Source organism: Diceros bicornis, chromosome 18 (genome assembly GCF_020826845.1).
Source record: "Diceros bicornis minor isolate mBicDic1 chromosome 18, mDicBic1.mat.cur, whole genome shotgun sequence".
NCBI classification, from domain to species: Eukaryota; Metazoa; Chordata; class Mammalia; order Perissodactyla; family Rhinocerotidae; genus Diceros; species Diceros bicornis.
Genome location: NC_080757.1, coordinates 32,161,336 through 32,189,062, shown reverse-complemented (window position 1 = coordinate 32,189,062; position 27,727 = coordinate 32,161,336). Strand labels below are relative to the sequence as shown.

The 27,727-nt window shown below is 36.0% G+C and overlaps 1 protein-coding gene across 8 annotated transcripts in view; it reads left to right on the top strand.

The window, feature by feature from the left end:
• STXBP4 (syntaxin binding protein 4) overlaps nt 1–27,727 on the top strand; it is a 162,105-nt gene that overhangs the window by 96,007 nt on the left and 38,371 nt on the right. For 6 of the 8 annotated variants that reach the window (XM_058560622.1, XM_058560621.1, XM_058560623.1 and 3 more), the window contains one exon: nt 1,500–1,633. In XM_058560622.1, coding sequence (XP_058416605.1) covers nt 1,500–1,633 — 134 coding nt within the window. Of the gene's footprint in view, nt 1–1,499; nt 1,634–10,036; nt 13,822–27,727 lie in introns of those variants that run through there. The other 2 variants (XR_009222705.1, XM_058560627.1) reach the window with 2 other exon arrangements.

Here is a 27,727-nt window from a genome sequence, read left to right as displayed (position 1 = left end):
AAAATTTCTTACTAGGAGCTACAAACCTACTAACAAGATTTATTTATTTCAAACTGCAAGCTTATGGTCATCTTGGTACATGATGAAAGACATATAGAAAAGAAAGATTCCTGTTTATACATTTTCAAAGCAATTTTTTTCCTCGTCTTTTAATAGCTGCCACTAGCAATGTATTTTTACTTCTAGCAATGTATGCTTGCAGAAAAAATAGCAAATTTCTACCCCTTTCTATGAAAACGGCAGTTTAATAAATGAAGATGATACATTGTATTCTTATATTTTAGGTTCCCACATAGCATTTTTTTTGAATTTAGAAGAATATCTATAGTAGCATACTTTTAAGCTCATTTTAACGTAATACTTTATTTCCTCTAATGAAGAACTCTGACATTTTTGTTATCCATTCTGCTTATGATGTAAGATAATTATGTGAATTTTCCATGGTGATTATTTTCAGTGAGGATGTTACAATACTCAGCAGTCGGATTCCCCTTGTATGGGCTAGGCGTGTCCCCCACCCCCACCCCCTCAGGTCTCATTGTGACCTTGAATAATAATTGAAAAGTTTTGGTATTAAAAATGAAGGTTAAAAATGACAATTTAAAAGCCGTAGCCTGTCCTTTCCTTAAACTGGTCTATGGAAAAAGGCAACTTTAAAAAGCAAAAATAAGCAACTTTTCACCACGTCTTGGAAAGTTAAACACAAGTAAAATTTGGATTAGTCTTTTTCATATACTATATCTTCTATAATGGATATTGGCCTTGGTCATTCAACACAGATTAAAGGCTCTGTATTTGAATTTGAGAATTGATGCTTTAGTTTCTCCTTGTGAATTAATACCATCTTGCTTAAGAAGATGGTTGTAAGTAATGATGGTGTTGTCATCAGTTTAAAATTATTTCTTTTCAAGTAAAAGTTTTAGCATAATAGTTTTTTGCAGTAAAACTTTGCATTTTTAATTATATCAGAATGCGTTCACTTCCGATGATATTTGCATTTTTAAAAAGTGATATAAATGCTCTAGGCTGTTTTAGATTTAAGGACAACAAATGGAAGAACTTAAGAGAGAATTTCAAGAGCAAATATACATATTGAATTTATATTTCATGTGACCTGAAGGAACAGTAAATGTTTAGTAAATTTATGTGGAAGTGCTTAATTTGAATTTTTATAAAACTGAAAGGCTGCATCATGTTAGCATAACACAAGCACTCGCAAAATAAGCCCGACAAATGTAGGAGGTGGGCCATCCTTCTGTTCCTTCCTCCTTATATTTGAAGTCAACCTAATTTTTAAAATATGCCTATTTATTATATAAAGAAGAATTGAAAACAGAAATATTGTTTTGTGTGAATTACTTCGTTTATGGCTATAAGAATACAATATTCCGAAACAGAAATATTTTTGTACAGCTTTGTAACTAATAGGAATTCAGATTTAGCAAAGATAGTTGTTATTTATTGTGTAATAAGTTCACTTTATTTTATTGCTCTCATAGTGAAAGAAGAGCTCTGTTAGCTTCTCAGACTTCCCTCATGCCGCTGGGAAGGAATGGACGTAACATCCCAGCAACCCTGGCACTTGAATCGAAGGAACTTATTAAATCTGTTCGTGCCATCCTTGATATGGATTGTAAGTTTTTGGCATTTTTTCACTTTTAAAAAAAAAATTCATTTAACAAAACAAAAGAAGAAATTTCAAGTTTCACAGTTTAATTTTGTTAAATGTTTAGTTTACTTACAGGAAAAATGATAGCTAATTGATAAAAATGTTAATGTAGGGGGAGAATATTTGCTTTATTTAATGTACTCAAAATGGCTTCCAACAGAAGATAGCTGGTTAGGACATGTCTTTACCTCTACTTCCATCCAAAGTCTCTTTGAAATGGAAGAATAAGTATAAAAATAAATCCAGGGCCCGGCCCGGTAGCACAGCGCTTAGGTGCTCGCGCTCCACTTTGGTGGCCCGGGGTTCGCAGGTTCAGATCCTGGGCACGCACTGACGCACCACTTGTCAAGCCATGCTGTGGCGACGTCCTATATAAAGTAGAGGAAGATGGGCACGGATGTTAGCCCAGGGCCAATCTTCCTCAGCAAAACAAGAGGAGGATTGGCATCTGATGTTAGCTCCGGGCTAATCTTCCTCAAAAAAAATAAATAAATGAATCCACAACAGCACTGGAAACCTGGAAGGGTGGAATCAACATTGAGAAAGTTTTGAATAATATACAACACATGGAATAAGATTGAAGATACAGCCCAGCTGAACGAAGACCCCAAAACACAATAAAGATAAACAACAAGACTGCTGAAACAGTGAGTTAAGTAGAACCGTGGAAAAATCCCCAGGATTACAAGCAGAGAAAACTAGGAACAGACCCTGGGGCGGTCAACAGGGTAATTAATTAAAGGGCTGTGGAATAGCTGAACCAGTTCCCTACTCGTCAGAGCTGCTGGCTCAGACATGTACTCCTAAGCTAGGGCCAAGAGATGACCTCTCTTAAGGAACTGAATGATCTGGGACAGGATACCCCAGACTCAGCACTGGGCTGGAAAGAGAAGCAGGGCAATGCTCTAAGTAACTTCCAGCATCCCAGCAGACAGGGAGATCCTTGGGGAAGGCTTAAATGATTGGACATTTCCATCCTTCTCTCATGCTGTCTCCCAGGCACTTTTGCCCCTTCGTGGGTTTGGACTCGCTTTTTATTTGTCTGATTTTCTGTCTCTTCCCTTGATGTCAGTCTGTCTGCTGGCTGTCTTTGTGCTGGCCTCTAGCGTTCCACTATCCCTCTAGTTTGCCCCTCTTAATCTTCCCTATGCTGGAGACCAGATATCAAATATATATAAATATAAATATAGATAGATTCTATGTTAACTATCAATATAATAAGTTTTGAGTAAAGTCCCAGGTGGTAAATGGCTTGCCTTTGCATAGGGGCATATTCAAAGACCCTTTGGGGTAACTTTTGACTCAGAACTATGTTATAGAGGATTGGACACCATGCGTCCAATAGTATCTGCTCAATTTCTGCAGTGAGTACTTTTACTCAATTTTGTATAACCTATTACATTTTTAAAAGTCAAATTATATTTTAAAAACCCTGTAAGAACTCTTTATGTAAAGGAATTCTGTGGCTTTTAGGAGGGATGAAAATAATCACTCCTCATGTATTATGTGTAAGCTCAGACTTTTATGTATCAGATGTTTTTAAGTTAGGGTAGAGGGAAACACCTGTACAGACATAGCCCAGTGGACATTGCCGTCGTTAATTTTAATTGCCTTGCTAACATTAACCTTTATATTTGTCAAACATGATTATTCAAAGAAAATATTTGAAATTCAGCAGAACTTCTTTGGAAGAAAAGTGAAAAATTCCATCTGCACTTTTTATCCATTGCAAGATTATACCTACTCTGCTGTTTATAACTAGCAAATAGTTCCTATGTTGTCTTTTTATTTAGAAATATAATTGCTAATGTTGGCATGTTTTCCCAGTACTTTTATATGACATATCTTTTTAAGTTTGATAGTTCGGATAGACTCAGCTCATTTTTCTTTCTCTTTAAAATGGCAGTAGCTATTTCTTTATGTAATGAAAAGCAGAAAATTACTGCCATGAGGTGGATAATTCAGCTGCAGCCTCCACCTCATTTCCTTTGCCATGGCTCTCTGGTTATTTCAAGTGACAATTTGAAACTTTCACTTGGGTAATTGCCTCCACTTTTTTCTTACTGTAAGTACACTCTAGCATGTTATACTGTAGGATTTCCTTGGAAATGAGAATAAGATTTCTTGGGTCTTACAGCTTAAAACTAGCCTTTGAGGAATATCTAGAAGACAATTCTGAACCTTTTTGGATCATGGACTCCATTGAAATCTCCCTTTTCCCAGAAATGTGCAATTATACACATTTTGCATCCATTTATCAGAGTGCTTCTGAATCCCAACTTAAAAACCCCTAATGTAGAATCACAAGGAACATGAATACTTTCTACAGCATTGCGAACATTGCCATCCAGCCCTCAGCAGAACACCTCTAGCAGTGGAGAAGTTAAGTGAATCAGAGGGGCAACCTGGAGTAGCAGTTTGAATCCATGTAGACAGGGCTTCTCAGAATCTCTCTTGTTCCCTACAGGTGCCCCAGAGAGCACCCCAATTAGTCATCCAGCTTCATTGGGCAAATTACTTAACTTCTGGGCCTGTTTCCTCGTATAAAAAGTGGAGAGCATAATATCTGAAGTGGCAGGATTGGAGGATTAAATGAGATACATGTAAAGTACCTAACAAAGCACCTGGTAGTATAATCTGTTCCATAAATGGACGCTGCTGCTGCTGCTGCTAATGCTGCTACTACATTATTATTATAATTTAAAATAAGTAATTGTAATTTACTTTATGGTAAGTATTAAATAATTATTGTCTAAAGCTTCTCTCAACTTGTATATCTTTGAAAATATGATAGATGAGAGTTTTTTTAATATATAATATTTAATCTTACTATTGATTTTGAGTTAGAATGAAATCACCACAGGAAACTGTGGCTAAATGTATGAATCAGCATCTTATCTTTCAGTTGTTTATTGCTAACTGTAAGGAAACTTTGGTCTCTTCTGTGGCATTACTTCCAGTGAAACAGTATGTAGACAGAAGCGGCATTTTCAATCAGTATTAGAACCCCTGGAGGTGCTTATGTTGATCTCCGTCAATATTTACATGGTCGATATTGTAATGATTTGGTGTAATCGTTATTTGAAATAACTACTTGTTTCCAACTGTATTCTTTGTTTGACACTAGACTGACAAAATAATTCTGTGACAAAAGAAGGAAGAGGCAGTTCTATTTAAGAAGAATGCATAATAAAACACTGTCTGGCCAGATATCCCATAGGAGGTCTTTAATAAAAAGAAAACTTACTGACTTCCTGGTAAATTGGCAGCATAAACACAGGCATCTACCTTCCTTCAAGATTTCCATGAAAATGATAAATGGAATATAAAAATAGGGTAAAACCCTTCAAAAGTACTAGCAGTTATAGGCAAATCCCCAAAACTTTTTAATATAGGGCAGATAGGACACATAGAAAGAAGGAAAGTGCCAAGGGCCAACTTGTTACACCCTCAGCTAAACAACAGCAGCAGTTGTGGGAATAACTGGAGGGCACCCTGGCAGGAGGGCACCCTTTAATGCATTCTAATTTGAAGGGGTAATGAATACAGTCAAAGACTGACTAGGGGAGAGATGGACTCTTTTTACCTTTTATGTTGGTGAGTCCATGGCATTTGTTGAAATCCTCAGGTTTCATACAAATTCTCTGTCAAGCAGAGGGCCAACTGGGGCTTGGTCCTTTAGGGCACATAGACTCACTTCAGATCTGATACGCACTGGGGCATACAGGAAACTTTAAATGTAAAGGGAGCCTGGCACAGTGGCTTCTGCACCAAATGCTACATTGCTCTGCACAGCCACCTCTGGTCCTGGCTCGCTTCTCACTCCCCTCAGACTGTTGCATCATCCTTATACTTGTAACGTAAATGCCCACTGGCCAGCCCCCAGCCTGAGCTTTGAGAGGGTACTCCAGCAACACCTGGCTTGAAGTCAGGACAACCCGGGGGTCCACACATCCTTTCAGTAGTCAAAAACCAAGTCTGACTAGAGAGCTCTCTACATTCAAGCTTTTATAAAGAGAAGTACATAATATATATATAAACATATATACACACACACATATTTCATTCAAGCTCTTATAAAGAAATATATACATAAACATACAAATATATGATTATGAAGAAGTCTGCAGTATTAAAGCAAGAAAATACAGCTGTCAAGGCTCAGAATAGACTTTGGGATCAAGACGGTAGAGTGATCTCATGCCAAAACCTCCCCATTCTGTTGCTGCTCTCAAATATCACATTTAAAGTTGTGTGTGTGTGTGTTCAAAAGATAAAAACCAAGAAAGAAATGTCTCTCTGCACCAAAACCAGGGTAAAACTATAATGATAAGTGGGGTCTTAAGCTTCAGAGATTCACGGGATTGAGATGAGCAGCTGGAATAAAGGTTTCTACACCCACGAGGGCCCAAGTGATACCTGAGCAAAAGGAAGCAAGGAGCAGGAGTCTTCCTGTAGAGAATACACTTTCTTTTCTTAAGTTACTCATATATTAGGCATTAAAAAATAAATCCCTCAAATTTAGGAACCATCTGGGCCTGCCACTAATTAAAATTGAGAGTAAATATTCTCATCCACTACAGGTGGGAATATAACTTGGCACAACATTCTTGGGAATCAGTTTTGTGGTATACATCAAAAGCTTTTAAAATATCTATTTGAAAAGTTTTTTTGAAAGTTAAAAAAAATGTTTAATGGTCATATATTTTAACCGATAATCCCACCTGTTGGTATTTTTGCAAAGAAAATAATGAGAGAGATGTGCATAAAAATGTATATATTAGTATTTTCATCACAGCATTTCTTTTAATAGCAGAAATATGGATGTTCAACTGTTACAAATTAATTGAATAATAATGTAATTTTTACTCAACCAATTGAAAATAAAGATGAACTTTTCCCCTATCAAGCAATGACCATCTGATTACATATATATGTCTATGAGTCTCCTACATCAATTCAGGTGTTCCTGTCTGAAACTGGCAATATTTTAACTTTTAAAATTAGAATGTCAGTAATAGCTGCTTTTTGTCTTTGCATTCTGAAGCTAATTAGAAGTTATTTAGGCAGATGGGAAAAGGTTTTATGAGAAAAAGGGGAAATGCAGTACTGCAACATTTGAAGGCCTTCATAATTTTTCTTTTAGATCCAAAACTCAGACTTGATAGCATCTTCTCATTGTACTTATTCTAAGTCTCAAACTCTCATCATCGTTTTTCTTATGTCCTCCAGAGTATATTTTTATTAACTAACATGAATTTATCAAAGGAAAAGCCATATATCTTTGGTGAAAGTCAGCTATACTATTTAGAATGGGCATTTTGGTATTTATTTTCCCATAAGTAGTCATTCTATTTATATATTTTTCTTCTTCTGGAACTGGGGAAGTTGTTCCAAGCATAAGGGAATAGCTTGTGTGATTCTCATGCCATTTGAGAGACAATTTCACCTGTTTTTGTAAGATGGACCTGTTCTCTAGTGAGTTGATTATTCAAAGCCAGATAATAACCACTGTAAATATTTGTGGTGTCTTACCATTCAAGGAAAGTGGTAAACTTGCATATTCTGCTATATTGTTGCAAATTGAAAGTAGGTCACTGCTATAATGTTCCATTAAGAAAATATATCAAATTTAATCTTGAGTGATTTCTGGAACAGAAACTATGCTTGGGTTATTTAAGTGGGCAAATTATTATTAGCTTCAAGAAAAATAAGAAACTTCTTTTCTGGTACAATTTTATTTCCAGTAAAAGAAAAGTGAAATAAAAATATATCACTTAAGAAAAGGTAATTGTTTAGATTCACTACTTCTTTCACTGTTCATTGAATATCTACAATGGGCCAGACCCTGACCTAGGCACTGGTATAACAGCATAAACAAAGTCCCTGCTATCAAGCTGCTTAGGTAAATCGTAAGGGCAGAGATGGACAAACACGTTAGCAAATAAGTAAATAACAATTCCAGACAGTGAAGACTATTACGTATATAATAAAACCAGATGATGTGTAAGGGAGTGTAAGTGGAGATGCTACTCCTCTTTGAAGAGGTGACATTTGATCCAAGATCCAGCCGGGAGAAAAATCTTTGGGAAGAGCTTTTCAGGCCAAGTACAAAAGCCCTGAGGTAGGAACAATCTTGTCATATCTGAGGGACAGAAAAAAGCCTGGCTGGGTATCTGATACATATGAGCAAGCAGGAGAGTAGCTTGAGACCAGGGTAGAGATGTGGGAAGGAGCCAGATCATATAGGGCTTTGAACACCATACTGAGGAGTTTGGATTTTGTTTTGAGTGTCATAAGAGCCATTGATGGTTTTAAGCAGGAGGAGTAACATGATCTGATGTACATTCTAAAAGATCGTTCAGGCAGTTGTTTGAAACTGGACTGTAAGAGTAACAAGAGTGAAGCAAGCAGGAAGACTAGTTGGCTATTACAGTGATTGACATGGGAGCTGCTAGTAGCTTGAACTAGGTTTGGAGTAGCAAGGAACAAATATTCATGTTTGAAAAAAAGATTAGTAATTCATCAGTGTGTATAATAACTTTTTGGAACACCTGAAATTCAGTATTAATGTTTAAACTTGATATTCATGTGCATATTAGGTCACTGAGTAACCGAAAGTCTAGAAGCACAAAGCAATTATCTGTTGTCATCTTGGATCTTGGGCTACCTCATGTGTTCCTAGTGCTCCTCTGCACATTAATTAACTGCTGGGTATTTGCCTTTTTCATTAAACAAATTCCTGAGAATTAAAGTGCTGAAATTATTTAATAATACCAGATCTATAGTACCCATCTATGATTCTCTATTGGTACATAGGAAGCAAACATAATACAGTTTGTCAGTCATGAAAACCAGGAAGCCACCAAGTTTCCGGTATTTAGTATACACAAATAAATATCTAGTGTGATTCAGTGCCACAGCCGCCACATGATATGCCTTTTCATAGAAGAGCATTTCCAGGAAGGTATTTCAGATATATACTTGAATCACATACACTGCAAGTAGCCGTAAGGTATGAAGGCACGGCTAGACAAGCAAGACTTAATTTCTCCCACAAGGCAGCAATATAGTTATCGAGGGGATTGCGGGATGTACAATATCTAGGATTTAATCAAGTAAAAGCCTGTATGCCTCGGTACTAACGTGGGGAACAGACTGTAACATAAAATGATTTCCAATACAAAGGCAGAAAAAATAGGACCACTTCAAAAATAGCGTTGATAATAAAGGATAGTAAGTAAATTATCTCTCTTCCAAAAAATGAAACTCCAATTCCTTTCATAATTAGAACTGACTAATAATAGAATGTCTAAAGTGTAGTTCATGTTTCAAACTTATAACTGGACAAGCAAAATGTAAATGATTCTGGAAAGAAATATTTTCCCTCAAGGCCTGAAAAATGCCCTCATCCAAACTGAATGCATATTTTTGGGTTAATGGAGTAGGTGTTCTCTAGAGTTCATATGAGGACGAGTATTAACAACTCACCTCAGAAAAGACAGCAGCAGTAGCAGCTGTGTGCAGTAACAGCTTTAAAATTATTTAATATGGTAAAATAGTGCAATTTAGATCCAGAAGTTCCTGCCTTCAACAACAGAATATTAATATTACTATTGCAGATAATATATTTAAAAATAATAATGCCAAAGATGCAGAAGGTTTAAACTGTAAACAGTTTTACAGTTTAAAAGTTTAAAAGTACTATTTTACGTTGTTATATCCTCAACCTTGTGAGAAAGGCATTATTATTTCTAATTTAAAAGATATGAAAAGATCCAGGCTCAGAGAACTTAAATGATTGACTTAAGTCACACACTTGGAAAGGACAGTGCCAGAACCCTAACTCAGGTCTTCTGATATTAAGCCCTAGGAGCCTCAGAGGGGTATAGTTAAGTCGCTATGTCACAACCGAATTGGCAATTTTTTTTTTCTCTTTGGAGCATATAAAATGGCGGGATGTCTTATACTCGATGGTATCTCAGATTTGATAGAATGTGATGACCACTTGGGGTCATCTAAAGTGGGGATACAATCTTCATAGTTTGTTTCAAGGATTAAGTGAACTAGTATGAAAGTGCTTTGTAAAATGTAAAGTACTATGTAAATATAAGGTTATGTTTTAGAGTTCATTTTTTATTTTAATTAGAATCATTGACCAAAAGTTACCTCGTCTTAACTAATTTTCATGCCTTAGAAATATTCAGAATCAAGCAACAGTTTGCATTGGTTCAAGAAGCTTTAATAATTTTCATTCAGGTATATGATACCTAACTCATTGATACATTGGTTTTCTCAGGAGGTCAGATTGGGAGAGTATCTGTTTTTTTTATTAAAAACCTCTGTATTGTTTGTTTGTTTTTTTAGAGTGAGCATTTGTTGCTGCTCGAATTCAAAGCATCTTTTAAAAGTAAAAGAATATTTAAGCATCTTGGAAACCTGACAGTAAGAAAAGCTCTCTTTGGAGTCATTTACAAAATAGTACATAATGAAGGAATAATGAATGTGCCTAGGTAAAGACCTTAAAACCGAGGATATAGAACCAAGAACTGAATCTTTAATAATATTTTTCAAAAATTTGTGACCTTATGAACTTATCCAACCAACATTACCAATTAGATTAAAAATGATTATTAGGTCTTGGGACTACACAATGCTATTGGCGTTTCATTCTTTTATAATAACCCCCACTGCTAATGAAAGTTCAAGTCAAAGTAGATAGAGAGCATTAGGAGTGAGAAAACCTGCTTGTTGGACAAGATCTTTAAACCTTAGGTAAATTCCTCAACCTCGCTTTTGCCCCATTTATAAAATGGAAAGAATGAGCATTACAGCTCATTACATTACAGGGTAAAATGAAGTAACATTTATGAAATTGCCTTTAGTTTTTACATAAAAATTAGTTGTTTGTACCCTAAATGATACCTTTATCAAAAATGCAGATTTATTTGTACTTCTAGAGAGGCAGAATAGTATAGTGAAAAGACTATATGCTCAATTCCGCCTCTGCCACCTAATAGATTTGTGCTTTTTGGAGTTCTGTAAACTCTCTGAGTCTCATTTCCTTTATCTATGAAAATGGAGATGTCACCAACTCATAGAGTTGTTGTAAGGATTAAAGATAATGCACCTGAAGTGGCTACCTGACTAAAGCTAATGTTTATAAAGTGGCTCTTGTCTGGTAGGCATTCAATATATATCATCATTACCGTCATCATTATTATAATCTTCATAATCTTCATCGCTCATTGTCGTTACATAAAAGGATTATTTTGTCCTTGCAACCTAGTCTGCTATGATAAACTATTCTCTTCCCCCATCTCTTTTTTTTGGAGAACTGGAAACCTTGGAAGATGGTGAAAGATTTCTACTAATGTAGATTTGTGTAATCTATCACTGTTAAATTGATCCACTCAGAACATGTAAGAAACCATGCGCTAAAACCCCTGAAAACAATTACAGAGTAACATTTCACTCTTTCAAGTAGCAGTTAAAATTTGGATAGGAAATGCAGCTTCAACTCACATTTATCTCATGGTTATAAAGTATAAAATAATAAAGAAGTTTATGTCTAACTGACATCTATTTAACAAATGTACTTAATATATATGAATGTTTAATATATATGTTTTAATATCATTTACTTAGGAGTGAACTTAAAATAATGAGGCACCATTTTTATTCACCAGAGGGCTATATATTAACAATGATTGTCAATCTATAGTGTTAGTAAATATGTGAGGAAGCCAACACACTCATGTGCTGTTGATAGATGTTCCTCAATTCAGAGAGCAGTCTATCTATCTGTGTCTCTAGTCATCTAAAATGTACATTTTCTTTGACTCTTCAGTTTCACTTCTAGGAATCTATTATACAGAAATAAATACTCATTCGTATGCATGAATCTAATAAGCAGAAATACCCAAATAGATGTCAAATAGTCAATTCTTTCCACAAATATTTGTTGAGTACCTATGTATCAGACACTAAGAAGAGAGGCTCTGATAGTGTTGAGGATGTCCCTGAAGTAGAAAGCTAACAGCTGAAGCTCAATCATGAAGTAGGTGAGAGTTGAGGAAGAAGAGAATTAACTCTTCTCTCTGGCACATATAGACCCTAGGTAGGGTACCATGCACCATCAGCTGAGACTTTCTGACAAAAGTATTTCCATGAATGGCCACATCTTTTTTCAAAGCAACAGATATGATAGAAGGGGAGTAAGACTACAGGCAGTTTCCTGTGCAGAAAGCCGTGAATGTGAGTGAGGGTGATGCGCCGTAAAGAGCATTAGAGATGAAAAAAGAAAGAAACCAAAGTAAATCTCTAAGAGTGGACTTCAAACAGCCCACGCAGAAAAAGAATATGAATGATGCTTTCTCAAAGTAAATCATTAACTAATGCGTGCCAAACTGTTGTAATAGTGTGGCATTTCAACTACTGTAACATCTGCTGGAATTGTAGTTCTACCGAAAGAATCTAAAGAGGGTGTGATCGTTTAATTATGTACATGTCTGGACATATACCACAGATTCCATGAAAGCAGTTTTGTTTTGTTATATATTGTTTTGTTTTATTTTAAAGTTCAGTAAATGGGTTTGTTCTTACATTTAGAGACCATGGATAGGAATGTGGCTTGTGGGGTAAGAAGTCCTAAAAGATGAACTGTACTGTATACAATTGCTTACAGTCTCAGTAGGGAGGAAAAGGGAGAGGTATACAAATAAAGCTTCTTCAAGGGAAGCTTCACAGTGCTCTTTAATGAGCTTGGATACTTAAACAAATATACAAAAGCTGGACAAAGAAACAACCTAGAACTAACGAGAACTCCTAGTGGCAGGAATGTTAAAGCCAGGATTAACTATAAGTTTTTAAAAAGATTAAAGATGAGAAGAGCTGTATTTGAAGCATTAATGAAGAGAAAGAAGAAGATTTAGTAAGTTAAATTGATATGGAGGAGGAGAGTCTTTAATAACATGGTGGACAGACTCTGGGTGATCTCCACCATCCCTGCTTCCTGGTGTTCATGCTCTTGTGTGACCCTCCCCTGGAGTATGTGCAGGACCTGTGATTTACTTGTAGCCAATAGAACATGGCAAAGGTGACAGGATGTACATGATAACATTGCTTAAGATTTTAGTGCCCGTTTTGCTGGAGTCTCTCACTCCTTCCGGGCTTGGAAAAAGCGAGCTGTTATGTTGGGAGACCCACATGGCAAGAAGCTGAGGGCAGCCTAGGGCCAACAGTCAGGGAAACTGAAGCCTTCAATCCTATAACCACAAGGAACTGAATTCTATTGACAATAGCAAAACCTTCCCCAGTCAAGCCTCAGATGAGACCACAGCCTTGCAAGACCCTAAGCAGAGGACTCAGCTAAGCTTTGCCCAGACTCCTGACCCACAGAAACTGTGAGATAATAAAACATATGTGTGTTATTTTAAGCTGCCAAGCATGTGGTAGTTTGTTACACAGCAGTAGAAAATTAATATCATAAACTACTGCCATTTGCTTCTCTCTTCTCAGTTAAGAAAATGACCTTCAAAGTGGCAAGGCTCAAATTTTCCCTGGAATAAAAAATTCCCTTCTAGTAGAGTAAGAGACACAAATTACAGTCTTAGAGCTTTGAATCAACCTTCACACTCTCCATGAGGTGACTCTTTTCTCTCTCCCCCATCACTTTGACTCTTTTCTATCCATTCGAAGAAAGTTTGAGGGAAATAGAAGGAATTCCTGTACAAGTTTAATTAAGACACCAGCCTCCAGAAGCTGACAGTTGCTGTTATGTTAGAAATGCTGTCATGAATCTTCCTAGAGAAGCAGCTCTCCTTCCTCACTATGTGATGTTGTCTCATTCAGCTTAACATTCTCAGTACCTATCCCAGAGCTTGACACATAGTTGATGCTCAATGACTGTTTGATGAATGAATTTCTTCTTAAGTTACCTCACCCATAAATCCAAAAAGAAAGAAGGAAAGTCACCCTTCCCTACCATGGCACTTTTCCTTCTTAGACTTTTGGGAATAAAAAGGCAAGCATGGCATTTATTTGTGTACAGGGAAGCAAATGAATGAACCCTGAGAATACAGAGATGAGTGAATTGCTTTTTGTAAATAAAAGGAACGTTGAAAGCCTAACGTGAATACTGATTATTTCATACTTTTCTTTTTTTCTTCTCAATCTACAGAATTGTGTTTGGTTTTGTATGAGACATATTCAGTGTTGGTAGATGCCAAAAGCTTAATTGTGTTATTCCAAATGATACTGACATAATAGACTCATTTGTTATGTCTCCACTCTCTGTCTTCACATCACATAAAAGCATAAATCTTTTATAACTGGACAATAACTGAAATGCCTTTATCTTTTATTCATTTTATTTTCAGCTTCCTTCTTTGTAGACCCCTAGTGGAAACATAATTTTAGCATTATTCATTCCTTTCTGGTACACTGAATGCCTGGTACATACCTCATTGCTAGCAATTTGTGAATTCTTTATAAATACTTTCATTAATTTCCTAATTGCCTCATTGGACATTACTGATGGCAAAATACCCAAAAGATTTGGTTTCATTTACATAACATATAAGTAGAAAATGGGTAAAAATATATGCTCCATTGCTTTTACTGTCCATTTCAGAAACATGGTATTCTTTTAATCTAAACTAAGGAAATGAAAGTATTTCAACTCATAATGTCATTATTTATGAAATAGGAAATTACATACTTGTTGAATTCAAACTTTCATTTTTAAAAATTGGTTCGATGGCCATGTGTTTTGCCTAAGAATTTGGTTACTTTTTAAATATCTAACAAGTGCTATATTACTTCTTTCCTACAGTCTGTTCTCTAGTGGTCTTTAATACATAAGTCAGACCATATCGCTCCCCAAGTCAAAACTCTCCAATCATTTACCGTCACATTTAGAATAAGATCCAAACTCCTTACCATGGCTTACAAAGTCCTTCATTTCTGGCCCTGACCAGCTGTCTGATCCCATTGTCTGCCACTCTTCCCCTGTTTACACTGCACCAGCTGCATTAGTCTTTTTGTAGTTTTTCAGACATGCCAAACTCCTTCCCACCCCTGTGCCTTTGCACCTCCCTAGAATGGTCTTCCTTCAGATTTTCACGAGACTTACTCTTTCACTTTAGGCCTGTGCTGTAACGTCATCTTTTGAAAGAGTCTGTTCCTGCCCATGCTACCGGAAGTACTAGCCCCCATCATCACTACCAATCACTCATGATCCCTCTACTCCTATTTGTTTTTCTAATAGCACTAATTGCACCTGAAGTTGTGTCTGCCTTACTAGAACGTAAACTCCAGGAAGACAGGGTCCTCACTTGTCTTGTTCACCACTGTAGCCCCAGAATCTACAACAACAGTTATTCAATACATGTTGATTGAATAACTAAATAAATAAGATCACAGAGGTAAATTTTATAGACTAAACAACAATTAAAGAGAGAAACAAGGAAGAGAAGTAAAAATGACACTGAATTTTCTAGCCTGGATTCTTGGACGGTGGTAGAACCATTAAAAGTCACAAGCAACTCAGAAGGAAAAACCAATTTGGGAGAGAAGAAAGACAAGTTCTGTATTAGACACGAGAAATGCTGATAGACATCTAGAGGGAGGTTGGGAGAGAAGTGAGGATTGAGAAGTTATTTAGGGGATTATTCTTGTGGTACTGGTAGTCGAATTATATTGCAGGGACAGGGTGTAACAGGAGAAGAAGGAAAAGTCCTTTGGGAGCAGCTCAGAGGAGGAAGAGGGCCAGATGGGGAGCAGTCAGGATGATAGGAGTAGAAATGGAGAGTTGATTGTAGGGAGGTTAAAAAAAAAAAAAACCCAGGGCCGGCCTGGTGGTGCAAGCGGTTGGGTGCGCGCGCTCCGCCGCTGGTGGCCCGGGGTTCGCCGGTTGGGAACCCCGGGCACGCATCGACGCACCGCTTCTTAAGCCATGCTGTGGCGGCGTCCTATATAAAGTAGAGGAAGATGGGCACGGATGTTAGCTCAGGGCCAGTCTTCCTCAGCTGAAAAAAGAGGAGGATTGGCATTGGATGTTAGCTCAGGGCTGGTCTTCACAAAAAAGGAAAAGCCCAGGGAGAAGAGAATTTCAAGAAGGGAGTGGTAAGTAGTGCTAAATGCTGATAACAAGAGACAACATGTGAGAGATGGATTGGTTGTGATTGTAAGCATTTGTGATCTTTAAGAGAAGCTTCAGTAGATTGGTGAGGGCAGAGAGACATTTCACACCAACACTGTCTTGAATGTCAATTTAATCTTTCTTCTGTGATTCATAAGGCATTTCACTATCTCTTAGGACCTCTTGGTCATTTTATAAATATCAGTTATATAACTCTGTAGTTAAAAGGTGTAGGATTAAGGACAAAAGGTATAGAAAATTGAACTGAATCTATACTGATCCTACAACATATGTTAGAAGTTACTTAATTTGAACAAATTCCTGCCTGTGCCCAGGTTTCTGTGACTTTCTACCAAGAGATGCCATGTGCTCTGATAGCTGTCAACAAAGTGTCATTTAAGTGTGTGCATAGTTTTTCTAAATTGAGAAGTGCTGAGATAAGAGGGAAAATGTTGGTTAGGACAGCAATATTTTTATTTCATTGTCTGCTGACATAAAAATGTGTTGAACTTTATTTTTGTTATTTTGAAAAAGATCTGAAAAGAATGAATAAGCAGAAAGAATTGCTCATAATCCACTACCAAGTGACAATCATTGTTTACATTTTAGCATAATTACTTTCAGCTTTTTTAAACTTCTAACACTTTTGTGTTATTTTTATATAATGGGAGAAGGAGTATGGTGGCTAACAGCACGGGCTCCAGGACCAGATTGCCTGGGTTCAAATGCCACCCCTGCCTCTTACAAGCAATGTGATCTTGATGAGTTTCATAACTTCTCTGTACCTCAGTCTCCTCAGCTGTAAAATGTAGGAGAAACTAATTCTTTCATAAGCTCGTTTGTTTATTATCTGGTATACAAAACAGAGTTGATCTCATATTCTTTCCCCCTTTCCAATCTTACTTGTTCTGTTTTCCCCTCCTTGGGCACTCTTGGGAAACTTCTCATCCCTGTTGTCATTTTATCTATAATTCTCCTGATGTTCTGTACATTTGTCATTTGCCTTGATATGCAAATATTGTTTACAAATAAAATCTAGGTTAGGAGCCACCTCTACTTCTGGAGACTGAGCTAATATGAGAAGCTGAGGAACCCAGTTGAGGATTACACTTGTCTATCACAGCCTTAAAGTTGCATTGCACTGTGCCCTCACATTAAAGTCAAATATGGCTTGGATCTGTTCTGAAATAAAAAAAGGATAATAAACTAATTAAACCTTTTGATTGTCTATATCAGAGTTATTATCCTAAAAAGCCATTAACCATACAATGTTAGTCAAATGACTAGGTGGACCATTAACAGTAAATTGTCCCTTAGGGCACCACATCACAACTGTCTGTGCTATGTGCAGACTATTGGGACAGAAATATTTCTAAGACTAGGCCAAATGTGAACTATTTAAGTAGTAGAAAACCCAAGGGAAAACAGTATCTTCTTTTGTTTGCTTCAGGAAAAGGTTAGAATTTAAGTATCTTTCAGGAAAGGGGAGATGAAGAAAAATGGCCTTGGTAGCCTCTTGGTTAAAATAATTGTTCAGATAGCATCAAGGCAGAACATGGCCATAAAAGATGCAACACCTCTCTCATGGCTTCATGATTGAAAGCAAAACTAAGCCCTGAGTTCTCCCCATCAAACTCAATGGGTCCTTTGGGTATCACAATCATAATTCTATTTCCCAGAGACAACCTCGATTTTGAGTGCTTTGGCACCTTTTCAATTACTCTCCTGATTTGGGGCTCAGAAAAAAAATAATTGAAGTATCTATAATATCCTTTCTTTGTCAGCAAGGTTTTTGTCAACCTTAGCCTTTATTGAAAACATCTTTGCTCTGTCCTAGTGCTGTAATGTAAGTTGTTATCCAAAGGTGGATCTGTCTTTATTGCTAAGGTACTGACGAGGTTCTGGAAGTGCATGGCTATGCTTTGAGTTGGAGAGTTTTTATAAACAGCAAAATGCTATTGTTTTGGTGCTTGAGAAGATGGTGAATTGACATTAACTTAAGGAAACAGACTGCTGTAGGTTTTTCTAAGTATCTTGCAGTAAATCAACCTTCAAAGACTTCCTTAGGAAACACATTGGCTCTTTGTAAAAATATAAATGCAATGCATTAAACATAGTTCTTAAATCATCTAGCTCTTTTTTCTAATCTGAAAAGAAGAAAAATATATCAATATGTAATATGACTTCCTAGCGGTTTGAACAACAAAAAGCTTGGATGTTCTTCATCTAACAGAGCTGTCATTTTCATAGTTCTCTGTGTGTTTTCATTTGTTAGGAGTTGACTAAGAGGAAGGTCACATTTGTGCGGACCTTTGTGTGGCCTCAGCTCATTTTCTTAAAGTTTTCTTTTATTTTTATTTATTTATTATCCTTCTCAAAGCCCCAGGGCGTGATTGTATATTCTAGCTGTAAGTCTGAAGTTTTTTTTTAAAAAGGGACTAATTATGTACTTCTTCCCAAAGAGAAGAGCAGATTTTGTTCATGTGTTTTCTGAATTTTTAACTGCATCCTGTTTTTTATTCTTTTTTATTCTAATGGAGAAACCATTATTTATTTTCTCTTTAATGAAATGTAATGACACAATTATTTTAAAATAAGCTGTTTGTTAGAATATTTGACTCTCCAGCCCAATCACAGTTTTCAGTAGTGATTCCTCAGCTGAGTTCTGCCAGTCGTGAACCTGAAGTTCAGAATTCTACAGCAATTGCAAAGGGAAACAGACTTACGTAATGAGAACGTTTGAGAGGATGTAGAGATGTCGTCTTCCAGCACCTAGGATTATTTTTTACATTTACAATTCAGGAGTCAAATCTGAACTAAATTTGACTAAATGGAAATGATTCATGTGCTAGGTTTAACCATGGTGGGAAATGACACATTAAGACTTCTTCAGTTCTTTTCTGAATTGCTAACTAAGAGTTAGTTTGGTTTAGCTTTGGTCACCTACCTTAGTCTTAGTAGTCCGATATAGGAGTAAAGACTATTTCCTATTCCAGGAAATAATGCCTTGATTGTTTATATTTAAACTAAAACATCTGAGCTACTTTCTCATGTCTCAAGAACTAAAAAGTTTAATGAAACATACACATTTATAAACATATTTTTTAAATACTCAAAGGAGATATTACCATTGCCCAAAGGCCTGATAAATGCACTCAAAACACTGCTATGGAATATATTTGCATTTGAGAATATAGCTTAATTGTCCAAGTATTTTGTGGTGGTTGTATTATTTCCAAAGACCATTAGCGTCTAAAGCGCAGCAGACAGATATGTGTTGACTGTAACGTCACGTTCAGGGAACCATAAAGGCCAGCAGATCTGTTGGAACACACAGGGTAGCAAGCATGCTCTCTTCTCTGTTTCGTTGTTTACTTGCCACGTGACGAGCCAGGTTTCCCCATCTTACCTCTGCTGCCTAATGATGCTACAGAAACTTAATTGGTATTTGACACAGTTTTGAGATTTCTAGATAAAAGATTTCACGGAAGCACAAATTTTATCTGGCTGTCTGTCTAATGGTTGCTCTCAGTACACACTGAATATAAACTTCCTTGAATATGAAGGTAGCATGTTAAAACTGTGGAGAGGTCAAAAAGGATAATTATGATTATAACTAATTATCATATAAGTTAACCAAATGTAATTACAAAGCAGTTAATTGTTAACTTTTGTTTAAACATGGTTTTCTTATATGAGCGGAAGGCAAAGAAACATTGGGCCTCTGTGCGCTTCTGTGATAGCAGCGCTCTGTTATGTGACCTAGATTTCAAATCTCTGTAGTATTTCCTGTACAAACCCAGTGTATTCCCTCTCTGCACACCTACCACTAATGATAAAGTATGAGTCAGCTACATAGAGGCCCTACCTGTGCAAAATTCTTAATCAAAACTTTTTGTTATTGAAAAACAATCACATAGTGCTTTTATAATGCAGATAAGCTAATAAGCTAAGTATAATTAAGAATCTTTCTGAGAGAAATTTCTCAGGAGGTAAATATTTAAAGAATCACTCTTAAGTTTCTTTTTAAAATAATGTGCTTTTTTGTATACATAAAGAAATTTCTTATTTCTATATCTAATGAATCTTGGAATTCTTGGTAGGCAGAAACTGTGACTCTTTAATCTGATATTGTGCTGAACAAAATGTTTTTTGATCTATTCAAAGAATCTTTCGTGTTATTACAATCTACTATTATAATCTCATTTTTTTTTTATCATTATTTATTCTGGAAAGCAAACAGCCATCCAGTGCTGTCATATGTCAAGCAATATGGCAGATTTCAGCCATGCCATAGCCTTTCCTCTTAGCTCAGCCCTTAGTATATAAAAGACTAATTGAGAAATTTTCTTTGTAGCCCATTCAGATTTTGATGATGACCAAAGGTCTTAGGCAACCATTATGCTGTAACATTACTGTTAGGAAATTGGACAAATTCCAGGTTATTTCACTGAACATGCATCACGTGGTCAAGGCTTCCCAACACTCTGGCCTTGACTAAATAGCACAGCAGTCATTTAAGAATTTTCTGTATCTTAAAGAAACATAAGTCTACCCAAATGGGCTGCATTAATAGTCAGAAAATAAAATGATAGTTTCAATTGTATCTAAATAACATAAAACATCTGTATTATGAGTGAAGTACTGACTCATCTAGCTGTTCCCAAAGGTACAGATATTTACATTATATGGGCAAAACAACTGAATGATTGATTGCATGTTTTTAGCTTGTATTTGAATTGTTGTCATAGTCTTGGAGTGTTACTGTAAAGCAGTCTCCTTTAGGGTCTGTTCTCTCCCTCAGTCATATCATCACGTCATTCCTTCCTTCAACAAATACAGATTAGTACCTGCTATGTGTCAGACACTGTGTATTGAGTGGGGGAATAAAAGAGACATGGCCTTCCCAGAGATGCACTGGGTGGAGAGTAATCGGACTTTTCTAAAAAGTTTAATTATATACTTACCAATTGTGGTAGGTATTCTAAAGAACAATAATAAAGTGTTATTTATTTATTCAGCAAACATTTTCGAGGCCTGCTGTATGTCAGGCATTTTGCTAGGTGCATAGTAGACAAGAATGAATGAGATAACATGATCTCTACCCTCGTAGAGCTTATGGTTTAGTTGGGGAAAACAAAGAATACACAGGAAAACCAATAACTATATAATTTCAGACAGAGAAAGTCCTATGGCTGTAGTGCACGTGTTGCTCTGATAGAACTGGAGGGAGGACAAGGATGGTCTGTCTGCATGGTAAGATTAAGTTGAGACTTGAAAGATGACTAGGAGCCAACCATCTAATTTGCCAGGCAAAGAGCTGAGGCAAAGAGCTGCCTACTCCAACACATGAAAGGAGACCAGAATAGATTCATTTAGTGAGATGGGGAAGGTTTCAGGGAGGATCAGCTTTTGAGAAATAAATCTAAACTAAATTTTGGAAAAATTAAGTATAATTTGCCTGTGAAACATCTAAGTGGAGATGTTATTGAGAAGTTGCTTATACTAGTCTGGAGTTAGAAGAAAGGGCTGGGCTGGCCAAATTTGAGAGTTATTGGCATATATAGGGTTTTTAAAGCTAATGAAAGTCACAAGATCACTTAGGATAAGAATATAAATAGAGAAAAGAAGGGGATCCAAAGCTGAACCCTAGGAACATTTGCAAGTCTATAGAGAAGAAGAAACTAGACTAAAAGGGAGTGGTCAGAAAGATAGGTGGAAAATAAGACAAGTGTCGTATTGTGGAAACCAAGAAAAACTGAATACTTTTAAAAGCACATGCTTTTGAATAATTAACTGTCCTAGTAGATAGTAAAAATTTTTTTAATTATTCTCAGGAAATTATAAAAGACTTCCATAGTCTTTAATATTTTATATATATATATATATATATATATATATATATATATATATATATTTTTTTTTTTAGAACCATTTTCTCCAAAGAGTAGAAACTATCTTAATCAGGTTGACCAACTGACTCCATTCTCCCTGTAAAGCATACTGATGTTCAGGGGTGATGTTGGCTCCCGTCTAACAGGCCTTCCTCCGGTACCACCATAGACTTAAGCTGCCATCAGCTAAAATGCATGTCAGAGTTAATTGTGTTTGTTTCCAAAATTATTAATGCCAGTGTTACTTGCTACTATAAATTAATAGTAGAATTTGTATTTGATAAAATTATGAATGTGGAAATAAAAAGTTGTTTTTATAAAAACTAAGTTGAATGTTTTAAAGAGATTTGATAAAGTTGAGCTAATAATGCTGTTAGATGTGAGGGAGACATCTGTAAAAGATTGAAGGGAAATCATGAAGGTTTAGACGAATTCTGCTCTTGGATTGTTTTATAACTGTTCTTAATTCTCCATCTACTTTAAAGAAACCGAAACTGGTAACGATAGTTGATGCATTTTGAGTGTGGTTTCTGCAAAAAGAACAATACAGAGCCCTACTCAGAGGACTAATCAATGAACAAGAGACTTTGACCTAATAAAGATTGGTAAATGAGTATATATTTATATGTTTTAATTTAAAATAAAATATATAAATATAAATATATAAAATAAAAATATATCTGTGTGTATATGATACCTTACCTGATGGTTAATGTTCTACTGTAGCCAAGTATCTTTGTATCCAGTTCTAGCATATGTCAAGTGATGCAAAGATAAACTTTAACTCAGCCTATGTTCATTACCAAAGTGTATCAATAAATTATCACTGAATGATTGAAATCATAGTACAAGTTTATTCCTTTTCCTTCATGGTTTTGATATTTAAGGACCTCAAACAAGGAAAATGAGTCTTTGCATCTTTTGAATTTTCTAAGCATATGCATATTGTGTCTCTGCACCTAGCCTTTGTATTTCTTTGCTTTAATCATACTGATAACTTTGAAGAATGTCTTTGATTACTCATCAAATCAAAACAACATTATAAGCTCACTTTTATACTTCGTACATAACCACAGTAAAGGTTACTAAAACCTACTTCTCAAGTAGAAAATATTATAAATTAAGAGAGTTTTTCTCCCTTATTTTCTGAAATTCTCTTTTCAATTAATTTCAGACCTTTCTAAAGATACTTAGAGGACATGAGAAAGAATAATTTTTAATACTGCTACATTTTAAGTATCAGTTCTTACTGTTCTATTAATTTAGCTGCAAGCATTTAATTTTTTATCGGTAATAATACTTTCAGATTAAAATTTCATATTTAATAGTCAGATTGTTAGTGATCAATGTGGGATGGCAAGTGATTAAAGTGGGTAGGTCATAGAGTATCATAGAAGACAGTGATCCAGTGGGGGGAAAATAGAAATGAAGTTCAAGATTCCCGAGGGTTTAGGCATTAGATTCTTAAAGTAGATTTGATTAGATTTGATTTATTGGATTTTAAATACAGGGTTTTGCATGTACACACAAATGTCTGATAAACAAATACAATGTTCATGGCCCCCACCTATAAGTAGTTACATGCCATTCTATTACTTGTGGGTTATTTAGGAGGCAGCTTTAATGCCAGTGCACTACTTTGAAAGATGATTATTATATATAGAATCAAAAGTTAAGTCTTTGGGCCATCTGATAGAAACAACAGGAAGACAAATTTTGGCTCAGTTATAAGCAAGAATCTTGGATGATTAGACTATCAAAAATGTGAAGTCCTGTGTTTCCCGTCACTACAGAGCCTGGAGAAATCACTAAAGACTTGTAGATCTGTTGGATGAAAATGGAACTTCTGAAGTCCCTTCTATATGGCTTCTGCGGAACATTGAGCATTTTGTGCAGTAAGCAAAGGTCAAGGGAGTACGTGGGGGCTGAAATACAACCCGCTGGATGCTCTGGTACAGGACCGCATCGCATTTCCTCTAGGAAGGAGTGCCTGTTTGTAATTTTCACAGGAGGACCACTAGCCTTGAGAGCTCCATGTGCTCAGAGTTGCATCAGCTCAGAAGAGGCACTATTTTCTAGCCCTTACACACAGAGGGAGTGACATTTTCAACCCAGAATGGAAACTTTTTATCTAGTTTTTACAACATCACCATAGGCTAGTGGTGGCCCCATTTTTATACGTTAGTCTTCCCTTCCGTTTCCTTACTTCCAACACTAAGTAAGCAAATAAAAAGAAATGAATTAAATATTCAATTCAGAAAATAATATTTTGGGTACCAAGTATGTCCGAGGAAGACTCAGTACCCTCAAGGAGCTAGCAGTCTCTGGGAGGAGGGGAATAAAATAATTGTGCAAATTATCATAACGTGAAGCTGAAGATATTAAGTATTTTGTGAATGATACAAAATACTAATAGCTCAGAAGAATAATGAGAGAAACTGTTTTAAAATCAGGAAAGCGTTTATAGAGAATGAAACATTTAAGATTTGGCTCTGAAAATTTTGACTGGCAGCAAAGGAGCCAAAAGGAAGTTGGGGTGAATGGGAGATGAAGGAAAACTGTCATAATTTAAAAGCACTGAAAGAATTATGAGATGCAAGATTGAAACAGATATCTTATTATTTATGCCATTATAAGCAACCACAGTCTTGAGAAAATATCTCAACATGAATTATTAACTATATACTCATTTGCACTGATACCTGAGGGTCTCCAAGGTCTCAGGCACACTCATTCTGACAAACCTGGTACCGTAATATCTTTTTTTTCTTATTTTTTTTTAAATTTAATTTTATTTATTTTTTATTTTTTTATTGAGGTCTTAATAGTTTATAACTGTGAATTTTTAGTTGTACATTATTATTTGTCAGTCACCATATAAATGCACCCCTTCACCCCTTGTGCCCACCCCTCAACTCCTTTCCCCCTAGTAACCACTAAACTGTTCTCTCTGTCCATGTGTTAGTTTATCTTCCACATATGAGTAAAATCATACAGTGTTTGTTTTTCTCTGTCTGGCTTATTTCACTTAATATAGTACCCTTAAGGTCCATCCATGTTGTTGTGAATGAGACGATTTTGTCTTTTTGTATGGCTGAGTAGTATTCCATTGTATATATATACCACATCTTCTTTATCCAGTCATCAGTCGATGGGCTCTTTGGTTGCTTCCACTTCCTGGCTATAGTGAATAATGCTGCAATGAACATAGGGGTGCATAATTCTTTTGAATTGTTGATTTCAAGTTCTTTTGGTAAATACCCAGTAGTGGGATAGCTGGATCATATGGTATTTCTATTTTTAATTTTTTGAGAAATCTCCATACTGTTTTCCATCGTGGCTGCACCAGTTTGCATTCCCACCGGCAGTGTATGAGGGTTCCCTTTTCTCCTCATCCTTTCCAACATTTGTTATTTTTTGTCTTGTTAATTATAGCCATTCTGACATGTGTAAGGTGATATCTCATTGTAGTTTTGATTTGCATTTCCCTAATAATTAATGATGTTGAACATCTTTTCATTTGCCTGTTGGCTGTCTGTATATCTTCTTTGGAAAAATGTCTGTTCGTATCCTTTGCCCATTTTTTGATTGGGTTGCTTGTTTCTTTGTTGTTAAGTTGTGTGAGTTCTTTATATATTATGGAGATTAACCCCTTGTTGGATATATGATTTGCAAATACTTTCTCCTAGCTGGTGGGTTGTCTTTTCATTTTGATTCTGGTTTCATTTGCCTTGCAGAAGCTGTTTAGTCTTATGTAGTCCCATTTGTTTGTTTTTTCTTTTGTTTCCCTTGTCCGAATAGACACGATATTCGAAAAGATCCTTCTAAGATCAATGTCAAAGAGTGTACTGCCTATATTTACTTCTAGGAGTTTTATGGTTTCACGTCTTACCTTCAAGTCTTTGATCCATTTTGAGTTAATTTTTGTGCATGGCGAAAGATAATGGTCTACTTTCATTCTTTTGCATGTGGCTGTCCAGTTTTCCCAACACCATTTATTGAAGAGACTTTCCTTTCTCCATTGTATGTTTTTAGCTCCTTTGTGGAAGATTAGCTGTCTGGAGATGTGTGGTTTTATTTCTGGGCTTTCAATTCTGTTCTGTTGATCTTTGTGCCCGTAATATCTTAATTAACCTTAATCTGCTCTCCTGTTATCTGTCTTTTTGTTTTTGTCATCTATGGCAGACTCCATGTTTGCGCTCTCAGGTCTGTCACATTAGAAACTGTAAAGTCAGACACTTGCTTTCTCAGCCTCCTGCATCTGGGGGTAGCCAGACAACCCATTTCGAGCCATGAAATATGAAGGAAATTCTGCTTAGGAACTTCTGGGGAAACTTCTAATTAACGGATAAGGACAGAAGGAGCTGGGACCACCTCTTTTTCCTTTCTTCTTGCCTTCAATATGGATTTGATGTCTGTAACTTTGGAATTATCTTGCGGGCACAAGGCTGCTCTAAGGATGCTGGAGTAGAAAGATAGAAAGAACTTGGGACCTTGATGTCATTGTTGAGAAACCTCCAGGCTCCTTAAAAATAATCTCCTATATGTTTGCCCAGCTAATTGGCTAGTACATCACTTTCACCTAAAAGCACTCCTAACTCGTATGCCACATTTTTTTCTAAATCTCTCCAGGCAATATTGCTCTTAAAAAATCTAAAGATAAGTCTTACTTCTTGAAACGTGAATACTCAACAAACCATTGTTTAACTTTTATTGTGCACCAAACACTATACTGTCTACCAGAAAGTCATACAAAAGTAAAACACGGTCACTGCCTTCAAGGAACTTGTATTTTACATGCGAGCGTGGTATGTGCTGTGATAGAAACTGGTCCAAACCACAGAAGTACCATAGAGGAGGGGAAGATGAACTCTGCCAAGGAAATTGGAGGAGGATGCACCAAGGAAGAACCATTTAAGCTGGTTCTAGATTAATGAGCAGAAGCTTACAAGGCAGAGAAGAAAAGAATGAGTGAGTAACTCTAGGCAGAATTAACAGTCTGTGCAAACGCAGGGGCGAGTAACGGAGCGTGACTGACCTATATTGGGAAAAGCAAAACATTGAGAGTAGTTGAAATATTTTAAGTTTACTTTGTTTCAGATACGACTGTATTTAAAAATGAAGATAGATTTTGCCCCATGTGGCTACTTGTATAATTACAGAAAGTGGTTAATTTAAATTCCATCTAGTCTGAATTTATAAAAAAATTAAGAGCCAATCAGAAGTTTATCTCTGGATTGTAAACTTACATATTTAGATATGTATGTTTACGTATGACTTCCTAAGCAAATTAAAATATTAAAATTGGAAAGAGATTGCTTAAAAGTAAAAGAAGAAACTTTTAAGTACTTTGGAAGCACTTATTTAACTATAAATACTGAAAGTTTTTAGTTACAAGTATTTTATCCAATCATTAAAATATATCCTTAAAGATCATTATCTCAAATTAAAGTGTACTTGAAAGTAGGAAACTAAATTTTTTTAATTAGAAAATCTCTTTCAGAGATTTCACTTAATTCCTCCTTTGTTTTATTCAAATTATGAGAGTTTATTTTGTTATCCCTCTTCTTTTTTGTTATCATTAATTAAAGCAGGTACACAGTTTTGAAAAGAAAGGTTTGCTCACACTCCAGTCCCGAAACTTGCATTGTCCAGAGGACCCCAAATTCCAACGTAGTAGTTGGATAATTTCCTCCCAAAGTACTTTTGTTATCAGGATCCCCAAATACAGCGGCTTTTCTTTTTTTTCAGTAACTTGTTAAGGTTATTAAGTGAAGGGGAAAAGAAATACTTTAGGGCCTTACTAAAGCTAAATATGACGGTATAAAGTTAAGGAGAGAGTTGGCAGAATTGGCACCTGACTTACTTGGAATGGTCGTCTACATCAGTCAAACCAAATCAATATATAGAAATAAAAATTGACTATAATCGCATGTAAGTGTTTTCATCCTGAATTATGAGAAATTATCATCATCACTGGTCAAATGAAAGATAACTCTCATATTTCTCAGCTTCTTATGA